This window comes from Ursus maritimus, unplaced genomic scaffold (assembly GCF_017311325.1).
Source record: "Ursus maritimus isolate PB19 unplaced genomic scaffold, ASM1731132v1 scaffold_16, whole genome shotgun sequence".
In the NCBI taxonomy this organism is placed as follows: Eukaryota; Metazoa; Chordata; class Mammalia; order Carnivora; family Ursidae; genus Ursus; species Ursus maritimus.
In genome coordinates, this window is record NW_024424008.1 from 57,736,172 (window position 1) to 57,757,053 (window position 20,882).

The 20,882-nt window shown below is 37.4% G+C and overlaps 1 protein-coding gene across 1 annotated transcript in view; it reads right to left on the reverse strand.

Annotated features, from left to right (window-relative positions):
• DDX10 (DEAD-box helicase 10) overlaps nucleotides 1-20,882 on the reverse strand; it is a 261,015-nt gene that overhangs the window by 224,692 nt on the left and 15,441 nt on the right. The window contains exons 5-9 of the mRNA XM_040631253.1: nucleotides 18,767-18,887; nucleotides 17,957-18,146; nucleotides 14,347-14,473; nucleotides 10,718-10,880; nucleotides 7,115-7,199 (exon numbers count right to left, since the gene is read on the reverse strand). Of these exons, the coding sequence (XP_040487187.1) occupies nucleotides 7,115-7,199; nucleotides 10,718-10,880; nucleotides 14,347-14,473; nucleotides 17,957-18,146; nucleotides 18,767-18,887 (686 nt within the window). The remainder of the gene's footprint in view (nucleotides 1-7,114; nucleotides 7,200-10,717; nucleotides 10,881-14,346; nucleotides 14,474-17,956; nucleotides 18,147-18,766; nucleotides 18,888-20,882) is intronic.

Sequence of the window (20,882 nt, forward strand, 5' to 3'; positions counted from 1 at the left end):
AACAACGTAAAGCACAAATACCTCCCCCACACCAATACCCAAAAATTTCCAGTAAGCTTTCATTTCCGATATAAAAACATATCTAAAAAGATGCCAGAAGTACATTTCTTTTTTTTTTTTTTCCAAATGCTTCGAAGGATAGTCTATTTACCCATGAGCTGGCTTTTTATATTTCAAAAGCAATATCCAAGGACTGAGGCTTGGTATATGTGTAAAGAGAAATAAACGTTCTTCACAAGATCTACATTTTGGAACTCCATATTCGACAGGTTATTGTAAGAAACATGCTAGGCACCAAATAAAAAGCCCTGCATCTGAAACACAACAAAAAAATCTCATTTTCACCGTCAGTAGTAATACCATGTTACATTTATGCAGCCCTTTAGAATTTAAGAGAAACTTCATTTTACATTAATTTGCTAGTCTTTTATATGCAAGCAACTGGTAGAAGAGGCAAATAAATTTCTGGAAAGATCAAGAAGCTATCCAAAAAAAAAAAAAAAAGCCCCACCAGAAATCTAGAACAAAAACCACTGGCTAATCATTATATATCAGAGGCGTAAACTTCCAGTTCACTATCGTTTTCAGCTCTACCAGGACTCCCTCCAGAAAGAAGGATCCTTAATAGGTTGATTATGATTGATTGACACCAAGAAGCTTACCTTCACATCCTACAGCTCGCTAACATTTCTAGCTAAACTTGGGAGACCCAGGCCCGTGACTTCTGGGTCCCAATGGTAATTCTTCCACTGAAATAATAACCTCGAAACAGACTCTGGCCAGAAGAAGTAGAAAAGCCCTGCCATTCTGACAATAATTTGCCTTCTACCCAATGACCACTAGTCCTCAACTACTCCAATGCCTATTCCCCAACACACCAACTTCACTCTAGCTGAGACTTTAAGTATCCCTTAAACTTTGCCCATTCAGACGTCTAACTACTGCTGTTGCAAGATCTGGCAGAGCTCACAACTGCCTGGCTATTCTCAGTTCTCCCAGCCTGGTTCTCCAAGTTACAGATCAGGTTGGAAGAGAATCTGTTAGAATAATTTCCTTTTTGTAATTTAAAAAATACGTATGCACACATACGTGAAAATGTTTCTAGGTGGTGAGATGTAGGTGGCATGTCCTGCCAACATCTAGAATCTATACAGTGAATAAACACTATTTTTATAACAAAACACAAGTTATTATGAAGTAAAAATCAAAAAAATGTATATGCTTTTAAAATCTACATCTTTTCTGTCATCCTCACTTCACGCACACATCTTAGTACTATCAATGTTACGGTACTTCTCCTTATCTCAACCAGGAAAGCTGAGGACATATATGAATGCACGTTTCCTACCTACCATACATTTGTACCTAAAAACTGCTCCCTAAATATTTGGTGAGTGAACAGATGCAAACAAACCACCAGGGGTTGCATAAGCAGACTGGATTTAGAGTCAAAAGAACTGAATCCGAGCCCCAGCTGTACTATTCATTAGCTTTATAACCTTGGATAATGAGTCACTTTATCACCATATATTCTTATTTATAAATTAACAGTGTGAAGGAGATGATCCAGGTCCCTTCAGAATCTAAAGTTCTATACATGTGATTCTTTTTTTTTAATAATAATTTTTTATTATGTTATGTTAGTCACCATACAGTACATCCTCAGTTTTTGATGTAGTGTTCCATGATTCACTATTTGCATATAACACCCAGGGCTCCATGCAATACGTGCCCTCCTTAATACCCATCACCGGCCTATCCCAATCCCCCACCCCCCTCCCCTCTGAAGCCCTCACTTTGTTTCCCAGAGTCCATAGTCTCTCGTGATTCATTCCCCCTTCTATTTACCCCCCGCTTCATTCTTCCTTCCTTCTCCTATCGATCTTCCTGCTATTTCTTATGTTCCATAAATGAGTGAAACCATAGGATAATTGTCTTTCTCCGCTTGACTTACTTCACTTAGCATAATCTGTGATTCTTAACATACTAGTCGTTGTTCACAATATAAGTAGGACCAGGAGGTGGACAAACAGAGACAACTCTTGGGTACACTCTGCTATCCCACAGCCTTCTTTTTGTCCCCCTCCCTGCATCTCGTTTTCTCCTCCCTACACCTTAGCCTTACCTGTGGCAACCAGCCCCATGGCGTCTGTCACTGAGCAACAACAGTGCAGTCAGCCCTGCACATGCACATAGAGGGCCACGGGAATCAGACTCCAACTGTTCTGTTCCTCCTGCACAACGTGGCACAAAGGAGTGCTTATTCCAGGAAAAAGGGGATCTCTGACTCACGGAATACCTAAAGACTCTACACTAGATTTAAGAGAAAAGGACAGACTGGGAAATATTCTGGGAAAAATAAAGTCACATGTAGCGTTTAGATCTTGGAAATACAAGGAGGTACACCACAACAGGCTCAACAGTTTGACAAACAAAGTTCATGGTAATTGGAAAGAAATCAAGTTGGCTAACGTGTGTTGCATGGAAAGATTCTAACAAACTGATTAAGAACAAGGATTTAAAGAGTTCACAGAGAAAGGGTAGAAATCATTAGAGTCTATCAACTCTGTCCCCAGAATTTAAAAAAAGACTAAACTAAGTTTTTATACATTAAAAACAAGAAGAAAACACATATAAAAGTAGTGCCTAAAACAGACTTGTAAGGACCCAGATGAGCAGCCAGGGGACCCGACAGAGCTGCACTGGATTCCCGATCCACAGAAACCGTGAGATAATATATGGTTCTTGCTTTAAGCTACTACACTGTGGGGTAATTTGTTATACTGCAGTAGATTAATTAATTTCGGGTAAGCTCTGATTCATGAGTCTGATTTGATAAATTAATTGTGTTATCTCAATTGTCTACTCTGTGCCAAGCCCCGTTCTAAGCACTTGGGGTAGGTATATCAATTAAGTAGACATATTTCTTTGCCTTTATGGAGCTTACATTCCAGTGAAGAGAAACAGAAACAATGTCATAAGGAAAAGCTCTAGTATATTTGAAGGTATTAAGTGCTATGGAAAAAAGAATGTACAGAGTGAGGTGAAGAGGAGTGGCTGGCTCGGGTTAAGAAAGATAGCCATGAGGATGCTCAAGGAAAAACCATTCCAGCAAAAGAAACAGTAACATAAAGGGACCATGGGGGATGGGGGGAACATGCCCAGCATGAAGGAGAAAGAACTCGACCAGCATGGGGCAGAGGGGAATAGAAAGTAAGGTTGGACGGGGTTGAATAATAGCAAGTCACTGGCTTTTACTCGGTGTGAACAGGAAACCATCAGAGGAATGACAGGATCTGACTTGTGTTTAAAGGGATCACCCCGCCCGCTGTATGGGAAACAGACAGCTGGAGAGCAAGGGGGAAGCGCCTGGAGCTAACCGAGGACTCCTAAAAAATAGCCCACTTACTCACCTCTGTAGCTAACCTGGCCCGTCTCTATCCCAGCTCAATGCTTCCTGATGCAAAATAAAGAACTAGTTTTGCCCTTTTTAAAAAAACTTTAAATTCTAAACAGCAACTAGACCAAGGCAGAAGGCAATGTAAAGAAGCATTATCTACCTAGAAGAAGCAGGCTGAAGATAGGATCTTCATAACTCTAAGCTAAAGGAATTAAAGAAGCAAGAATTTTTACTAGCAAAGATTGCTCCCATCTCATACCTAACATATTCAGAGTAACCTTCAGTAAATTAAGGCTCATGGAAATTGTCTTTTCACTTTTATTATTTCAGTTTACAAAACAATTAAGGACACTTTTAAAAAATTCTCTTTATTATCTATTCCATAAAGTACCAGTATTTTCCACAAACCATTAACTCTTCAAAGTTATCACAGCAGAAATTTTAACTGCTTTGCATCTTCATCTTTGCTGTTGTTGATCTAAACTGCTGCCAGGGAGTGTGCGATGCAAAGAGACGGCCTCTGCTGCCCCCTCGTGGAACCACACTCCGCTATCTACATCGCTCACAAAGTCTGAGACAGGCAAGTAAGGCTCAGCTGGAATTATTTTAACCCGACTCTGGAAAACAACAGTTGCCCATATATGAACTCATCTTTTTTTTTAAAGTAAGCTCTAGGCCCAACGTGGGGCTTGAACTGATGAACTTGAGATCAAGAGTAGCATGCTCTACCGACTAAGCCAGCCAGGCACACTCACCTTTTATATTTAAACTCCCAGCAGTTACATACGAACAGTTATACATAACTCACACCTTCCATCCACAGAACTCTACTCCCCAAACAAAAGCATTAAAAAAAAAAAAAGAGGAGTGGGGTGAGTGGGGTGCCTGGGGGGCTCAGCCAGTTAAGCATCCAACACTTGATCTCAGCTCAGGTCATGACGTCAGGGTTGTGAGTTCAAGTGCTGCACTGGACTCCACATTGGGCATGGAGCCTACTTTAAAAAAATAATTTAAAATTTAAAAAAAAGGAGTATCTGATGTATGCCTACTTTCCATTTCCAAATTTTTTATTTTCAAATGGGTATTATCTTAAGAAATGGAAAAGCTTGGTTTGATGAGTACCAAAAACTGCAAGCCCTAAACACAATCGTTTTTAAGTACAATGCCTCACAGAATACAGCTTGATAAAAATTATGTTCATATTCCTTGCCTCACTTGTCTCTAAATGAGATCATTTTGTTAAAAGGGGTGTGAATGGTTAAGGAAAAAAGACAAAACGTTTCTCAATACTAAGGATCAAGAGAAATTTAGGTGAATCAATTAAAACAAAGTACCTCAAGACAAGTACCGGAATCACTATTTTCACTCAGCTAAAACACAGAAAGGAAAAAAAGATTCCTCAAACTTTAGCTATTTTGCCACAAAGCACTGAATTCATTTCTCTATATTCATATATTATAGCTCACTTCCACAAGTAAACACTGTCTGGCAACTCAGTTTTAATTACAGCATAAACACAGGATTGTAATTAGTTTCAAATTTTAATTTAGCCTTTATTCAATTCAATTATCCAGTCTCATGGCCCACGAAACTTTCTAATTATCTGTAAGCCCATTAATGGCAACTTTTAAACTGCAATTTCGCTATTTTTTTTATTAAACTGCCCAAGAAAAAATAAGCATTGCATATCCTAAACATTTCCACTGACTATTCATCTAAAAGAGTTGATTAAAACATTTTTAATTGGTTACAAGGGATCAAACAGACTTATACTCTAAAAATTAATGACATCAGAAACTGCATTACAATAGTTTTTCAAATTAGCATCATCTCTTCAAACACAATTGTGATGTTGCTGTAGCTACTCTTCATCTCGTCATTAGGACCAATTTAACATTCACCCTGGTATGTTCAACTATATAAGATTTTCAACCACCTCTCTGGGAACCCAAGACCCCGAAATAACGCTCTCTGGTGAACTGTTTTCTGATGCAGTGAGATGTCCAATCATCTTCATAGAGGAAGAATAATTGTAAAATACTGTTTAAAAGAGTTCTGTAGAGTGGCTCAGTTGCTTAAGCGTCTGCCTTCAGCTCAGGTCATGATCCCAGGATCCTGCGATGGAGCCCCGAGTATGGGGGGTGGGGGGGCTCAGCGGGGAGTTTGCTTCTATCTCTCCCTTTGCCTCTCCCCCTGCTTGTGCACTCTCACGCTCTCTCGCTCTCTCTCTGACAAATCAAATCAATCAATAAAAGTGTTCTATAAAGAAATCCGTTTGCCCTATGTCAACACCAAATGGCACAACTAATACGCCCATGTGCCCCTAGAGCAGTATGCTCGTGAGAAGCCATGTCCCACTTCATCTAAAATGCGAATGTGTGCACAGGTACATATACAAATTCATACATGCTACACATTTACTGAAGAGTGTGAAGCAGTGGAGGACCATTCATTCCACCAACCACTACCTACCACTTCTGAGACTCTCACTATGAAAGATAACCTACACATGTACCCAATACGAAGATCAAGGATACACCACCCACCTTCCTCTAAAATGGAAAACAAGACCTCTGTTTTACCCAGGCCCCATTTTCTTAGACCCCACAAGAAATCAAAATGTCCCCAGTCTACAGGCAGGTCTGTCTGAAGGCACGAGGACACCATATACAGAACCCACTTCTAACTCCACTGCTTGTTCAAATTATATTGTTAATTGCAATAAAAACACTTTTGACCCCGAAGTACATAAATGCTATTTTTAAATAGCTTTATCATTCACTATTATGTTATTCCCTCCCTTCATGCTGGACAAAAGAAATGTGCTGGAGTACATTTTGATTATAGCCCATGTTTAATGGCCCACAAGGTAAATGTGAATCAAGCAATCAAACATGTTATGAAGATTAAAAATGAACAGAAGGAGAGCTCTACTTATTCTCAGGCTACAAAAGGACATGAAAAACCTTCACATCAGCCAAAACATATAACAAAATTCACCAATTATGACCAAAAAAATTTTTTTTCTTTAAAGCCATCCAAAAACTATGGATTCAAATCAATTTAAAATAACTACACACTAAGGAGATTTACTAGATAAACAAGGGACAGGGGACACTTGGGGCTTCTTGCTGGAACGGACACAGGGCAAGCAGAAGAGCAAGCCTGCTGGAGAATGACACTAACCGCTTGGAAGATGGTTTAAATCTTGTGTCTAAAGATCCATCTCTGAGAAACCATTCAGCTCATTTAAGTTGTGACTTAAAAATCGGAAGTATCTGTTGGACCAGGCAGACCAGCAGGTGGTGCTCTGGTGTCTCCTGCATCATCAAGTATCAATGTCTCACTGACAACCATGTTGTAAATACTCATCCAGTTTCAGTGAGAAAGTAAATGGTACAAGGTAAATCCAAAGAAACAGTCCATCTGTGGCTAATCGTAATTACTCATAACCCTACTAGCATTATTTAGATTGTTTCCAATTCTTAACCATTAGTTACAAAGGTCAGTAAAATGAACATCTTTACTGCAAGTTTACCCATCTCTGTTTTCTTAAAATCAGTATTTCAATGTGGAATGTAGGTATGAGGAGGAACTCTAACGCTTGCATAATTCTTACCACATGCTCTCCAGAAAGATGCTAACCAGTTACCATTCTATCAACAGTGTACACCTCTGAACTGCAATAGCAAAGAAATGAGTCAGCACACCTACCTGGCAGTTCTACCTGCTCTGTGAATGTATGTGTTGGCATCCTCTGGACAATCAAACTGAAGAACCCAATTCACAGCTGGGAAATCTGTACAGAAGGAATGTCAAGTTAGGAAATCAGTTTCAAGATCTAGCCTGCTGTACTATTTTTTTTTTTTAAGATTTTATTTATTTATTTACTTGACAGAGAGAGAGCACAAGCAGGGGGAGGGAGAAGGGAGGGAGAAAGGAAGAGGGAAAAGCAGACTCCCTGCAAGCAGGGAGCCAGAGGAGGGGCTCCATCCCAGGGGGCTCCATCCCAGGACTCTGGGGTCATGACCCGAGCGGAAGGCAGACGCTTAACTGACTGAGCAGCCCAGGTGACCCACTATTTTTATTTTAGAGTATCACTTGCCAGGGCTTTCCATCACATCAAAATCTGTGAACTTTATTAAAAATAAAATGAATTGCATGAACCAAGAGATTATAAACAATTCTCCTTTGATAAATAGCATTTGAATATGAAGATTATTTTGTATCTGACACAGAAGAGATTGCTTTGTGTCAGACAAATAAGGAAATACCCTGATATTTAATAACCTAAAAGAAACCACTTCTCATGGGCTCCTGGTGAACTAAAAAACTGAGTTCTCAATTTAAATGAAACTTTACTTTCCCTGCTCTTCCCATTTCCATTTGAATTAATGATGTCTTTCTAAGTCCCTTTTCTTATTTCTCAGCAATAATTATTCCATACACATATCTGGCTACAGAAGTTTTCATTCATTTCCAGACACCCTGTTCTCAACTCCTTAAAAGAACTACCTTTAATCATCTGTGGATTTTGCTGTGAGGATTTCAGATCAATTTCTGTAACACAGAAACGGGCTGAGCACTAAAACAAAACAAAACAAAACCAAAAACAATGATAGAGGTAGGAGAAGAGGAATGACAGAGAGGTAACAAAAGGAAATCCCTGGTAATTTTTCTAAATTTGGTAAAAATTAAGAAGTACAGTGTAAGAATGTCACTTCAAAATATAAAACTAAATAACAAAAAAAGGACTAACAGAAATTTAAGGCATTGCTTCTGAAGAGCGAGGAGGTGTAGAGCCTACTAGGGAACCTAGCTTATTTTGACCCATGTGCATGTGATAATTCAGTAAAAAAAAAAAACAGTTAAAAAAGTTTTGAAAGGATACTGGTGTATTCTAAAGAAATTCTAGGATGCTTACTTAAGAATAGAGCATCAGAATATTCATTGCACATTTTTAGAATAAAAAGAGTGAAACTTCAATGTTCATTATTCCAGGCATGGGTCAATTCATACCATGAGACACTCTACAAAACACACTGGATCTTTATATGTCAACACTGAAAGACTTGGGGCACCTGGCTGGCTCAGTAGAGCATGTGATCTTTGAATTCTGAGTTTGAGCCCCATGGAGAATGTAGAGATGACTTAAAAATAAAATCATAGGGGCGCCTGAGTAGTGCAGTGGTTAAGCATCTGCCTTCGGCTCAGGGCGTGATCCCAGCGTTCTGGGTTCAAGCCCCACATCAGGCTCCTCCACTAAGAGCCTGCTTCTTCCTCTCCCACTCCCCCTGCTTGTGTTCCCTCTCTCGCTGGCTGTCTCTCTCTGTCAAATAAATAAATAAAATCTAAAAAAAAAAATTAAATCATAAAAAAAAAATGGGAAGACTTCAAAAGCAAGTCCTATACTAGCATCTACAGCATTGTTTATGTAAACTTTTTCTATACCCACTACTTTATATATAGCTTATATGTTCATATAAACTTTTTAAAATAAGCTAAAGAGGTTTTTGACATTTCTGTACTATAACTGAAGCCTATGAAGCCCTTTTCAGAATGGTTTTATGTGCATAAGGTAAAATACATAGAAAACAGTTATAAGCTGTTTTATTTTTTATTGAAATTTTTGATATAGTAATGTATATGCTTGTTTACTAACACATTAGACAACACAGTTGTGGGTCTAATAACTACCATAATATAAAAGTGGTACTGAGTGTAAACAATATATGAAAATTACTGCAAAAACTGTCATTTCAACCTAGAATTCTATTCCCACCCCAACTATCATTCAAGAATAGGAAATGCCTATAACAACTCAAATTTGCCCCCCATGCACCCTTACTGAAGAAGCTATTAGAGAATGAGATTTTATTTATTTTTTTAGATTTTATTTTTAAGCAATCTCTACACCCAGTGTGGGACACAAACCCACAACCCCAAGACCAAGAGTCACATGCTCCACCAACTGAGCCAGTCAGGCACCCCTAGAAAATGAGACCATAAATTTTTAAAAATAAAATGAGAAAATAAATTAAGAAAGAGGAAGCGATCTGGATAGAAGAGTCGATGACAAATGTGCATGAAGTTTACGGAGCAACCAGTCTGGGCAAGAGCTGGAGACGGAGGAGAGAAACAGACTGCGTTTGAATTATTGGAAAAGTAAGCACGGGACATCTGCTAGGACAGTTGAGAAAAATCAGAACTGGGATCACAAACTAAGCAAATCTTAACTATTAACTTAAAAACACAAAAGTAAAAGATCAGAGACAACTGGTACACCACTTCTCTCAGCAGACAATTACATGATCCAAACAAGTTAAATACAAAATGCTGATTTTACCAAGTCTTGGTATGACAACATAGGCTAGACAGCATTAAAAATATGCATACTTGGCTACGGCCTCCAGTCACATAGGAATGAATGGATATGATGTCTAAGATACGCTTTAAAATACTTCACGACGAACAAGGAAATGGGAAGAAAAAGGGGATCATGAAAAAGATCATCACTAAAGCTGGGAAGTATATATGAGGGTACACTGGACATATTCTTTGTGTGTGCTTAAAATCTGCCACAGTTGTTAACATAAAGTAATTGAAAATTTTAAATTATCCCCTATTTATTCTCATGTTGTATATTCATATTTCTATTTCCTGTAATTACTTCCATACCCCATCCCCCCACCACAAAGCCACCAGCTATAAAATAGTATTGGTGACTTCTTGAAAGCTTAAATAAATTATGTCTTTACAATAAAAAAAAATTGGTGAAAAACTGGACTTCAAATTTTCTTGTTTTTTTTTTTTTTTTTTTTTTAGATTTTATTTATTTATTAGACAGAGAGAGACAGCCAGCGAGAGAGGGAACACAAGCAGGGGGAGTGGGAGAGGAAGAAGCAGACTCCCAGCAGAGAAGCCTGATGTGGGGCTCGATCCCAGAACGCTGGGATCACGCCCTGAGCCGAAGCCAGATGCTTAACAACTGCGCCACCCAAGCGCCCCTGAGCTGTCATATTTTATCAAGTTTCCAATATTCAAAAAAACAAGAGCAGTTTTTCCTCCTATCTTTAAACCTTTAATCCTCCTTTGATTTTGTGGGCTCCTCAGGACTCTAGGATTATTCTCATAAACAATAAGCACAAAAGATGAAAATATGACCAAAATTTTCACTTATAGAGCCTTAATTCAATTTACTTGTTTTTCTAAAAGAAGGACCAATTCTTTGAGTGAAACTATGAATTCCCAAATCCATCCATTTATAAGCAAATTCTATAACCCATGGCCCCAGAATATTTTCTGCTAAGCTCTTACCCAGTCCCCTGGCAGCAATATCAGTAGCAAAGAGCACAGCGGCTCTCTTGCGGACAAATTCATTGTAGACTTCCATTCTTCTCATTTGCTGCTGGCGGCCGTGCAGGGCAAGGATAGAGATGCCAGGACGTAGCCTGCAGAACACTCGGTACAGGTACTGAACCTAGACATGAACAGAGAAAGCAGTTTGATAGTTCCGGACAGCAGCACCACAGCAAGCTTATGAGATGAACAGCAAAATGTTTTAAGGAGCACAAGTTTCGCCAATTAAAAAATGTGGAGCAGAGAAAGGGCAATGCAGTCTAGAGTTGATGTCTTGAAGCACTTTTTGTTCACATTATTTCCTATGAGAACTTTTTTTAAAAATAGGCTCCCCTTACATTTTCAACTTGATAGCTGACATTTTTCCAAATGTATTTAGTTGCAAAACTATAATTTTTGATATTATAAATGCTGAGATTTTAAAATAAACTTCTTATACATGTATCCAATAGATTCTAAGTAGCAATTTTTAAAATATGTAAAAATAATGAAGGCCATGCCTTCATGTGTGAAAGAAGGCCCTTCAACTTTGCTGTGAGCCTAAAACCGCTACAAAAAAAGTTAAGTCCTTGAAAAAATTAAAGACAAAATAAACTCCTCAAGGGAAAGAAATTTTGCATTTCTTCTCCTCCTTGAACTCTTATGTCAACTTTCTGACCCCACAGAATTTTATCTTAATAGTTTTGTGCTTCAAAGTCTTTTGATTATCTTATCAATATTTACAACTTCTTTACAACTTTATTTACAATAAAACAATGAATATCAGTTTTAATTTCTAATTTCCTGTGGCCATAAAGCTATTAAAGATGCTCAGACTAAGCTATTACTTCATTAGTATAGAACTGACCAGAACAAGAAATGTTAGAATTTGATAAAAAGCAAAACAAAGAGGCGCCTGGATGACTCAGTTAAGCATCTGCTCAGGTTATGATCTCAGGGTCATGGGATTGAGCCCCTCATTGGGCTCCCTGCTCAGCGGGGAATCTGCTTCTCCCTCTCCTTCTGCCCCCCAACTCGCACATACTCCCTAAATAAATTTTTTTTTTAAAAAAGGCAAAACAAAAAGAGTAAACATAATAATTTTGTTATACAACATTGGGTGTTATTACATCTCTTCTTATACAGAAATAAATGGAGTTGATTGTTAGCTTTATTTCTTCTTTAGTTTACATAATAAATGAATACTACTAATTGGTAGATGGAGACAGAGTACCACATTATTTTATTCCTGTTTTCTCCTTCTAATATGCATGTTAAGAAAATCTCTTCACAAAAAAACAAAAAATGTACTGGAAGGAACCGTGGTGCGCTGCTGGTGGGAATGCAAACTGGTACAGCCACTATGGAAAACAATACCAAGGTTCTTCAAAAAATTAAAAATAGAAATACTGTATGATCCAGCAATTCCACTACTGGGTCTTTACCCAAAGTAAACAAAAATACTAATTCGAAAAGATATATGCATCCCTATGTTCACTGCAGCGTTATTTACAAAAGCCAAGACAAGGAAGCAACAGTGTCCATGCAGAGATGAATGGATAAAAAATAGGTGAGCCACATATACAATGAAATATTACTCAGCCATAAAAAAGAATGAAACCTTGCCATTTGCAACAACTTGGATCTAGAAGGTATAATGCTAAGTGAAATAAGTCAGAGAAAGACATATACCATATGTTTTCACTCATATGTGGATTTAAGAAAACAAGTGAACAAAGGCAAAAACAAACAAAAAAACAGATTCTTAAACATAGAGAACTAGTGGTTGCCAGAGGGAAGGTGGATGAAACAGGTGAAGGGGATTAAGTACACTGACCGTGGTAAGCACTGAATAATGTATGGAATTATTGAACCACTATATTATACACCTGAAACTAATGTAACCCTATACGTAAAATTATAGTGGAATTTAAAAAATAAGTTTAAAAAAAAGAAAATGTACTGGAAAGAACTTTAACTCTTTGAACTCCTATATTTCAAAACAATGATAAATAAAATTTCTAATAATCCACAGCTAATAAGTCCATTAAGTATCCCTACAAATTTTGTTAAAAGAATGGCAAGCCAACTGAACCTCAAAACACTCGTTACCTTGTCTTTAGAGCCATTCACTTTCTGAACAGCAATGCCTGGTGCCAGGAAGGTTCTCAGGTCCTGAGACAATCCAATAAGATTACAGATGCATGGACTCATGCCTTTCTTTTGCGGTTTTAAAAGGGCTAGCATGAAAAGGGGAGAGGGGAAAGGTGAACTTGCAGATGACAGATGTGTTCTCGGGCAAACCAAGCTCAAAAAAGGGCATATGTAAACGTAGGAAGTGTCAGCTGAGTCCATGAAAACTTTCTGCAGTTTGCACCTCCTGAATCAAAACTGACCTTAAATCCCTGCTCTTGAAAAAGCTCGCTGAGGTGGATGATTTTGCAAGATCATTCTGGCTAGAATGTGCAACAACTACAGGAAAGAAAGTGTGGGAATGCAGAGACCAGCCACGAGTAAGACAAAGTTAAGCATGGCTTAGATTTAGCTGTAGCATGAGGCTTTGTGAGAGGTGGTAGAGCTAATGAGAGTTATCAATATATTGACAATGAGATGAAGACAGGCAACAATTAAGGTTTCAGTCATTTGAGACGGGGGAGAGTACATCTTCAGGATATGAAATCCTAAATTGCTTTTCTTATTTTAAACTTGAGATGCCCTCAAAGACACTCAACTGGAAATCTCTAGTATTCAAGTGGATACACAAGTCTGGGGCTCAGGAGAGTGGTCAGGGCTTAAGATGTCGATGTGCCAGGTGTTAGAACACAGACGGCATTTAAAGCCATGGAAATGAAGCGGTTTCCTAAAAAGAGTAAAGACAGAAAAAGGACAGAGTACAACAGACAGGCCAGTACTTATCTTTCCCATAAGCTGGAGGGAAACTTACTAGCATATTTACCATGTTAAGTACTCAAAAAGCGACAAATCTGGAATCTACCTACTATATGCCAACTATATATCCTCAGGTAATCTGAAATATAGAGAGGAAAATGATATAAAAATCACTCAAGGTCCCTTCTCTTTAAGGGAAGAGACTAGTTTTCTTATTTATCATTGAATCCTTTATTCACAGCAAATGGCTACTGTTAAACAAATGTGTAACTAAATTAAAGACATATACACTATAGAAGGATGGGGGAAATTGCTTATTATAACAAGGGGGTCGGGAGTATCACAGAAGGACCTCCAGATATAACATTCGAGCTTAGCCTTAAAGGACATTCAACACTCTCTCAGCATTAGTGTAAAGGAATGCAGGGAGGGCATTCCAGAGATCATCATGATCAAGGACATCAAAGCACGGAAATAAATGGCATATTCAGTTCAGTATTCATGGAGGGTAGGTGTCAGATTATAAAGACCTGTGGTTAGTTGAGCCATTCAATGGTTTGTTCTACCAGTACTCACTGAGGGATACCACGCCTATCTATCATACTCCTCACCACATCTACCACTGTATTTTTTACAGGAGAAGAAATTGCTATTTATCTAACTGAAATCTGTTATTTTAAAAGGGATGATTCAACATGAATTATTTAATCATTCAGTACCTCTTTACAACTGGAGAAAAATACAATACTTTTCTTCTTCAGGTGGCTTCTCAAAAAGGAATACAACACACTTATTTTTTGCTGCAGCTCACAAACTATGTAGTTCTGTTCCAAAGTGGCAGGGGTGCTTATGGAAATAAGAGGAGGAAAAACGTTAAAAATATGCCACATTGGTTAGCTTTGAAATCCAGACTGCACAAAAAAAAAAAAAAAAAAAAAGTTAGAAAAATATTAACAGCATGCCTTTCCAACAAATTTCTCATACACATATATATACTGTGAAAGAGAACTTTTTAGAAATTAGAAATAGAATCAGATTATCACAATTTTGCAAATCCTAATGAAATAATGGACCTAGGCAATAATCATCATAAGCTACTAAAACTTTAAGATTAAAAAGCTATCATTCCTGCATAAACAGTTTGTTTGTATCAGATTAATACTTTGGTGGCCTATAGCACTAACTATAAAGGCTGGATTAAATATAAAACAAACAAACAAACAAAAAAAAAACAGAAGACATCAGAGAGCAACCACGGCAGCTAGTACTTGAAGTACTGAAAAAGAGATACCCCTGAGGCAAGCCCCATATTAATTTCCACTTTTCCCTCAAAGCATCTGCTGATTTGCATAACAGAGGAGAGCTGAGTAGCAACCTAGGCCTATATGTGGCAGTCCAAGATCCTAGAGAGAAGGAGCCACAAAACACTGAATCTTAAATTCTTCATGCAATTTTCCCATGAGAGGTGTGACAATTCCTAAACTAAACACACACACACAAACACAGCAAAATGAGTGAAAACAAGCAAAAAACAACAACTGGGAAGCTCAGAGTTGAGCAGAGATCCTGGCAATCTTAGGGCTATGAAGTTCAGAGCCTGCCAGGATGGAAGGGCTTTGCTAACCCACACCTTCCAGCTGAGACCTCCGGAAGGCAAAATCCCAGCCAGGACCGAGGCAGAACAAACACAGAACAGAAATAGAACAGCCCCAGAGTCTAAAAGCCAGGGTAGCCCAGATCGAGGTCATCTGTTCTTACAACATCTACCTGCCACCAAAACAAAACAAAACAAAAACGAAAAAATCATTCATGAATTCACTAAGAATCAAAGACAAGAAAATCTTAAACAATACACAATATCTTCAAAGGAACAAGAAAACTGTCAGCTAACTTCGACATAAGAGTAGTCAGAACAATAGATAGGTAACTTCGAAGAAAAAACATGCCAAGATAACCTTCAAAAATAAAGAATAAGAAGGTTCTCAGAAAAATCAAAACAGAATTTTTCCACTAGTAAACCTGAACTAAAAATAAAAGGAAATTCTTTTGAGCACAAGAAATAAAAATATCATAAAGAATAACTATTTGGATAAATCTAAATAAATATTGATGTTTCAAAAAGTAAATAACAGCTTATGGAGTTTAAAATGTATGAAATTAAAATACTTCACAATGAAGGCACAATGGAAAGGGGTAGAGACTTAAATAATACGTTAAGTTATAGATCAATGAACTAAATCCCCCAGTTGCAAAGCAACTGTCATACCTGGTAAAAGAACCATATGTTGCTTACAAAGTCAAATTTAAAATATAAGGGCATATATAATGTAAAGAGTAAATGAACAGAGGATTCACCATGCAAACATGAACCAAGAGAAAGCTGCTATAGGGAGACTAATATCATGCTAGATTTCAAGGCAAAAAGTATTAGTAGAGATAAAGAGCAACATTTCATAGTAATTAATGATGCTAACAAGAAATGTAATATTAAATTTGTATGCACCTAATAACATAAGCTCAGAATATCCATCTCAAATTTGAAATGGTTCATAATTCACCACAGAATTCAACTTATATTCACTGTAAAACACAGCAAATTACAATGATCCAAACACAATTTTTTCTCAAAAAAAAAAAAAATCATTAGAAACACCATTTCACTACAATAGCAGTATAAAGAACACATACTGGTATACTTTTTCTAAGTATACCCTCATAACACAACTTCAGAAAGATCTAACTTTTAAATTACTTCTCTGGTCCTTCATGATTTGAGAGCAGATAAATGTCTTAAAAATATTCTTGCCTATGATTTTTCCCATGGTGTCTTAACCAAATTAACGGCTAGAGCAAAAACTTCAATAATGACATGAGACAAAATTCACAACAGTATCTGCTTTTTGTAGCGCTCTGGTGAACAAGAGATTAGAGTGCCACGGTCATTACCATACAGCCCACAGTTGTCAATTATGTCACTGGAGACATGGTTTCTGAAAACCCCATTTTTTATAAGTGATGGACCTGCATTTCAATCATCACTTATGGGGGTACCTGGGTGGCTCAGTCGGTTAAGTGTCCAATTCTCAGTTTCACCTCAGGTTACGATCTCAAGGTCATGAGATCAAGCCCTGCATGGCACTCCACACACAGAGCAGAGTCAGCTTGAAATTCTCTCCCTCCACCCCTCTCCCTGCTCATGCACTTTCTCAATCTCTCTCTCAAATAAATGAAATCTTTTAAAAAATCATTTATCAAATAGACAGTATTTGCATTCAGTTTTTTCTAACTCTGATCTATAAATAATAACCCATTGTTGTCTACGGAAATTGGCAACAGGGATACCATGTACAATTACCTTAAATTATGCACAGTTTTAGAGACCATCTAATGACTGAAAAATTCGTGTCTGGTAAAAACACTAAGGAGTCTTGAAAATAGGCAGCAAGCAAACAGCAAAAAGAACAAGACAATCTTTAGATTATTAATAGTACCAAGAATTGCAATAGCTATCTCAATACAACCTTACAAACAAGGACCATTAAGCTAAGGAGGAAACTACCTTACGAATCCCTTGCTATGCTGTTCCTGAGTTCTTGATAATCAAAGACACCCGAACTCAAATTCCTCAAATTTCATCCATTAAGATCACCTAGAAGCATGGAGTCTGGCCTCTTCTAGGGCTTTCTTTAATCCTAGACATCTAGTAGCTGAACAAAGTTCATGTGGGCCTCAAGGCCCATATTCTCAGAATTTAAAAACTTTCCAAGAGGATAATCCATCATTTTCCCCAATCTATTTCTTTTTAGACTAACATTTCATAGGAAAAATAGAAGTTAAGATAAAGATAATGGTAGGGTTGAATCCATACTGAGATCTTCAACACAGATTCTACTTACATTCACCAGAAAATATTTCTGCAAGTCAAGTATGTCCACATTCTACAATGATTCATACCAAACATACATACACAAACTTCCACTTGTATCAAAATACTCTTCAAAACCCATTTCCCCCAACCCATTTCCCACACAGCCACACAACCCCATTGCCCCTCATTTTATGCAGGGGTAGTTATTAAATACCTGTAAGGTATTTGTTCCCCAGACCACATTTTGAAAAAGACTGCACTAGAGTATTCCCACATATAAAGATGCATCAAATATTTAAATAATTTTAATTAATACATTTTACTATGGTTCCACATCTCATAACACATAAAATGACGTCTAATTTCCTAAAAAAGTAGTATTAATTTAAAATGTCTAATTCTTATACAAAAAGAATAGTGATTTTTTTATTAAATCAAACATGGTTTCAAAGAGTACATACCTATATTTTGCTTTTTCATGAACCCAGACATACTCAGGGTTTTTTAAACTCAAACGTGCAAGGTCCTTTACAGATTTGGTTTGTGTAGCTGAGAAAAGTAAAGTCTGACGTTTCTTGGGAAGATTTTCAATAATAGCATTCATGGTATCAGCAAAGCCCATATCCAAGATTCTATCTGCTTCATCAAGAACTAAAAAGAGAAAATTCAAGGTGAACTCCAACATTTAAAATATATATTAGGCTAAATGTAATCTAGTCTCCTGGACTGGATCCTAGAAGAGAAAAAAAAGGCATTAGTGGAAAAACTGGTGAAATCCAAATAAAGTCTGGAATTTATATAATGGACCAATGTTAATCTTCATTTTGACAAAAGTATCACAGTTGTATAAGGTGTTACACTAGCGGAAACTGGCGGAGGGGTATAAAGGAGCTTCCTGTACTATCACTGCAATTGTTACAAAATCATTACAAAATAAAGATTTGATTTAAAAAAATAATAATAATAATAACCACATTCGGTAATATCACCAGAAGTGGATATAGCTTAAAAGATAAATTCTTAGCAGTGTCAAATACTTTAGTGTCTAATTTCATATACAACTACTTATATTCTTCTGACCATTTTGTTCAAAAAAAGAAAAGTCTATTTGTACTCTCTGGGTTCAGAACTTCTACGCCAAAAAATTGTTTCAGGTTATTTCTCAGATGTTTTATTGAATAAATATTAAGATAAAAAATTTCTATCATTAAAATTTATGAGGTTTCTCTCCTGAATCTCAGATTGTTTCATTAGAAATTCATTAGACTCACCTAACATTTGGAGGTTGGTAGCATGAAAACATATTGTTTCATCCATGTGTTGAAGAAGCCGACCCGGAGTGCAAACAAGTATATTTATGTTATTGATCCTCTCAGCTTCGTGTTTCAGATCCTGAAAACAGTTGTTTCTTTTGATTACACAGACACATCACAGAGCAGCCTGTGTATCAAAACTATAAGAGCCATCTGCATGTGTCATTTCATCATAGCAATGTCGATACGCTACAAAGAGACATGATTTCCCCTTCTATTTCTGCAGCACATCCAAATTTCTGGGCAAACAAAAGTCCTAAGTGAAGACCTAACGAGCTCAGAGTGCATGTAGGTTCTTAATTATAGCTAGGATTCTGAGGCCAAGAAAAATTTCCTATAAATGCTCCAAGTCTTCACTTCCCTTTACATCTGCCAGAACCGACTTACACTGGAATCACTGCCATCATTTAAGTCAGAACCCAGAGGCACTGGGGAGGCTCTCTGATACCATGAGCTCTCTACATTCTAGAAGCTGTCTCCTTGAAACAAGAACCAAAGAATGTTAGTCGTTAAAGAAGGGTGACGGGTACATGAATATGTCAGGGTTTGTGATGCTACTCTTTGTGTATGTTTGCATATAAATTCAAGAATTATCCTCACACTCTAGAAGAAACTCTAGCACAAACAAGCAGTCCAGCTATACTAGCAGATAGAGCAGAAGTCATACAGCAGGTTCCACCATGAGCTAAAATCAACATTCCTCAAAACCATCTTCTATTCCAGAAAGCTGGAGTATCAGACAAAACTGACTTTAAAACAATGACTGTAACAAAAGACAAAAAAGGGCATTACATAATGATAAAGGGATCAATCCAAAAAGAGGATATAACATTCATAAGTATTTATGCACCAAACACAGGAGCACCTAAACACAAAAAATATTAACAGACATAAAGGGAGAAATTGACAGCAATACACTAACCACAGGGGACTTTAATACCCCACCTACATCAATGGATACATCATCTGGACAGAAAATCAATGAGGAAACACTGGACTTAAAATACATTAGACCACATGAACTTAACAGGTATATAAAAAACATTTCACCTAAAAAATGCAGAATACACATACTTTTCAAGTGTAAACAGAACACTCTCCAAGACAGATCACATGTTAGGCCACAAAACCAGTCTCAAATTGAAGACTGAAATCATATCAACCATCATAGTGATACAGGCCTAACTCAAAAAACAAGAAAAATCCTAAAATAAACAATTTAACTTTACACCGACAGGAACCAGAAAAAGAACAGATAAAGCACAAAGTTATTAGAAGGAAGAACATAAAGATCAGAATGGAAATAAATAGAGTCTCAAAACACAATAGAAGGGGCGCCTGGGTGGCTCAGTCGGTTAAGCGTCTGACTTTGGCTCAGGTCATGATCTCAGGGTCCTGGGATCGAGTCCAGCATTGGGCTCCCTGCTCAGCGGGGAGTCTGCTTGTTCTTCTCCCTCTTCCCTTACCCACCCATCCTCTCTCTGTCTCTCTCTCAAAAAAATAAAATCTTTAAAAGAAAACAAACAATAGAAAATATCAATAGAATGAAAGTTGGTTCTGTGAAAAGACTTTTTAAAAACTGATAAACTGCTAATCACACTCATCAAGGAAAAAAGAGAAAACCTTCCCCAAAAAATCACAAATGAAGTTACAACCAACACCACAAAAATACAAAGAATTATAAGTGACAACTAGAATTACATTACAACAAGCTGAAAAATCTAGATAACAATAAACTCCTAGAAACACACAACTTAGAGCGCCTAGGTGGCTCAGTCAGTTAAGCATCTGCCTTCAGCTCAGGTCATGATCCCAGGGTCGTGGGACCCAGTCCTCCATTGGGGGAGGGGGGGGGTCCCTGCTCCGTGGGGAGCCTGCTTCTCCCTCTGCCTCTGCCTCCCTGTCTCTCATGAATAAATAAATAAAATATTTTAAAATAAATAAGTACATAAAGAAATAAATAAATAAAACGAAGTGCCAAACTGTAAAAAAAGAAAAAAGAAAAAGAAACACACAACCTTCCAAGACTCAATCACAAAGAAATGGACAATCCAAAAAGACTGATTACAAGTAA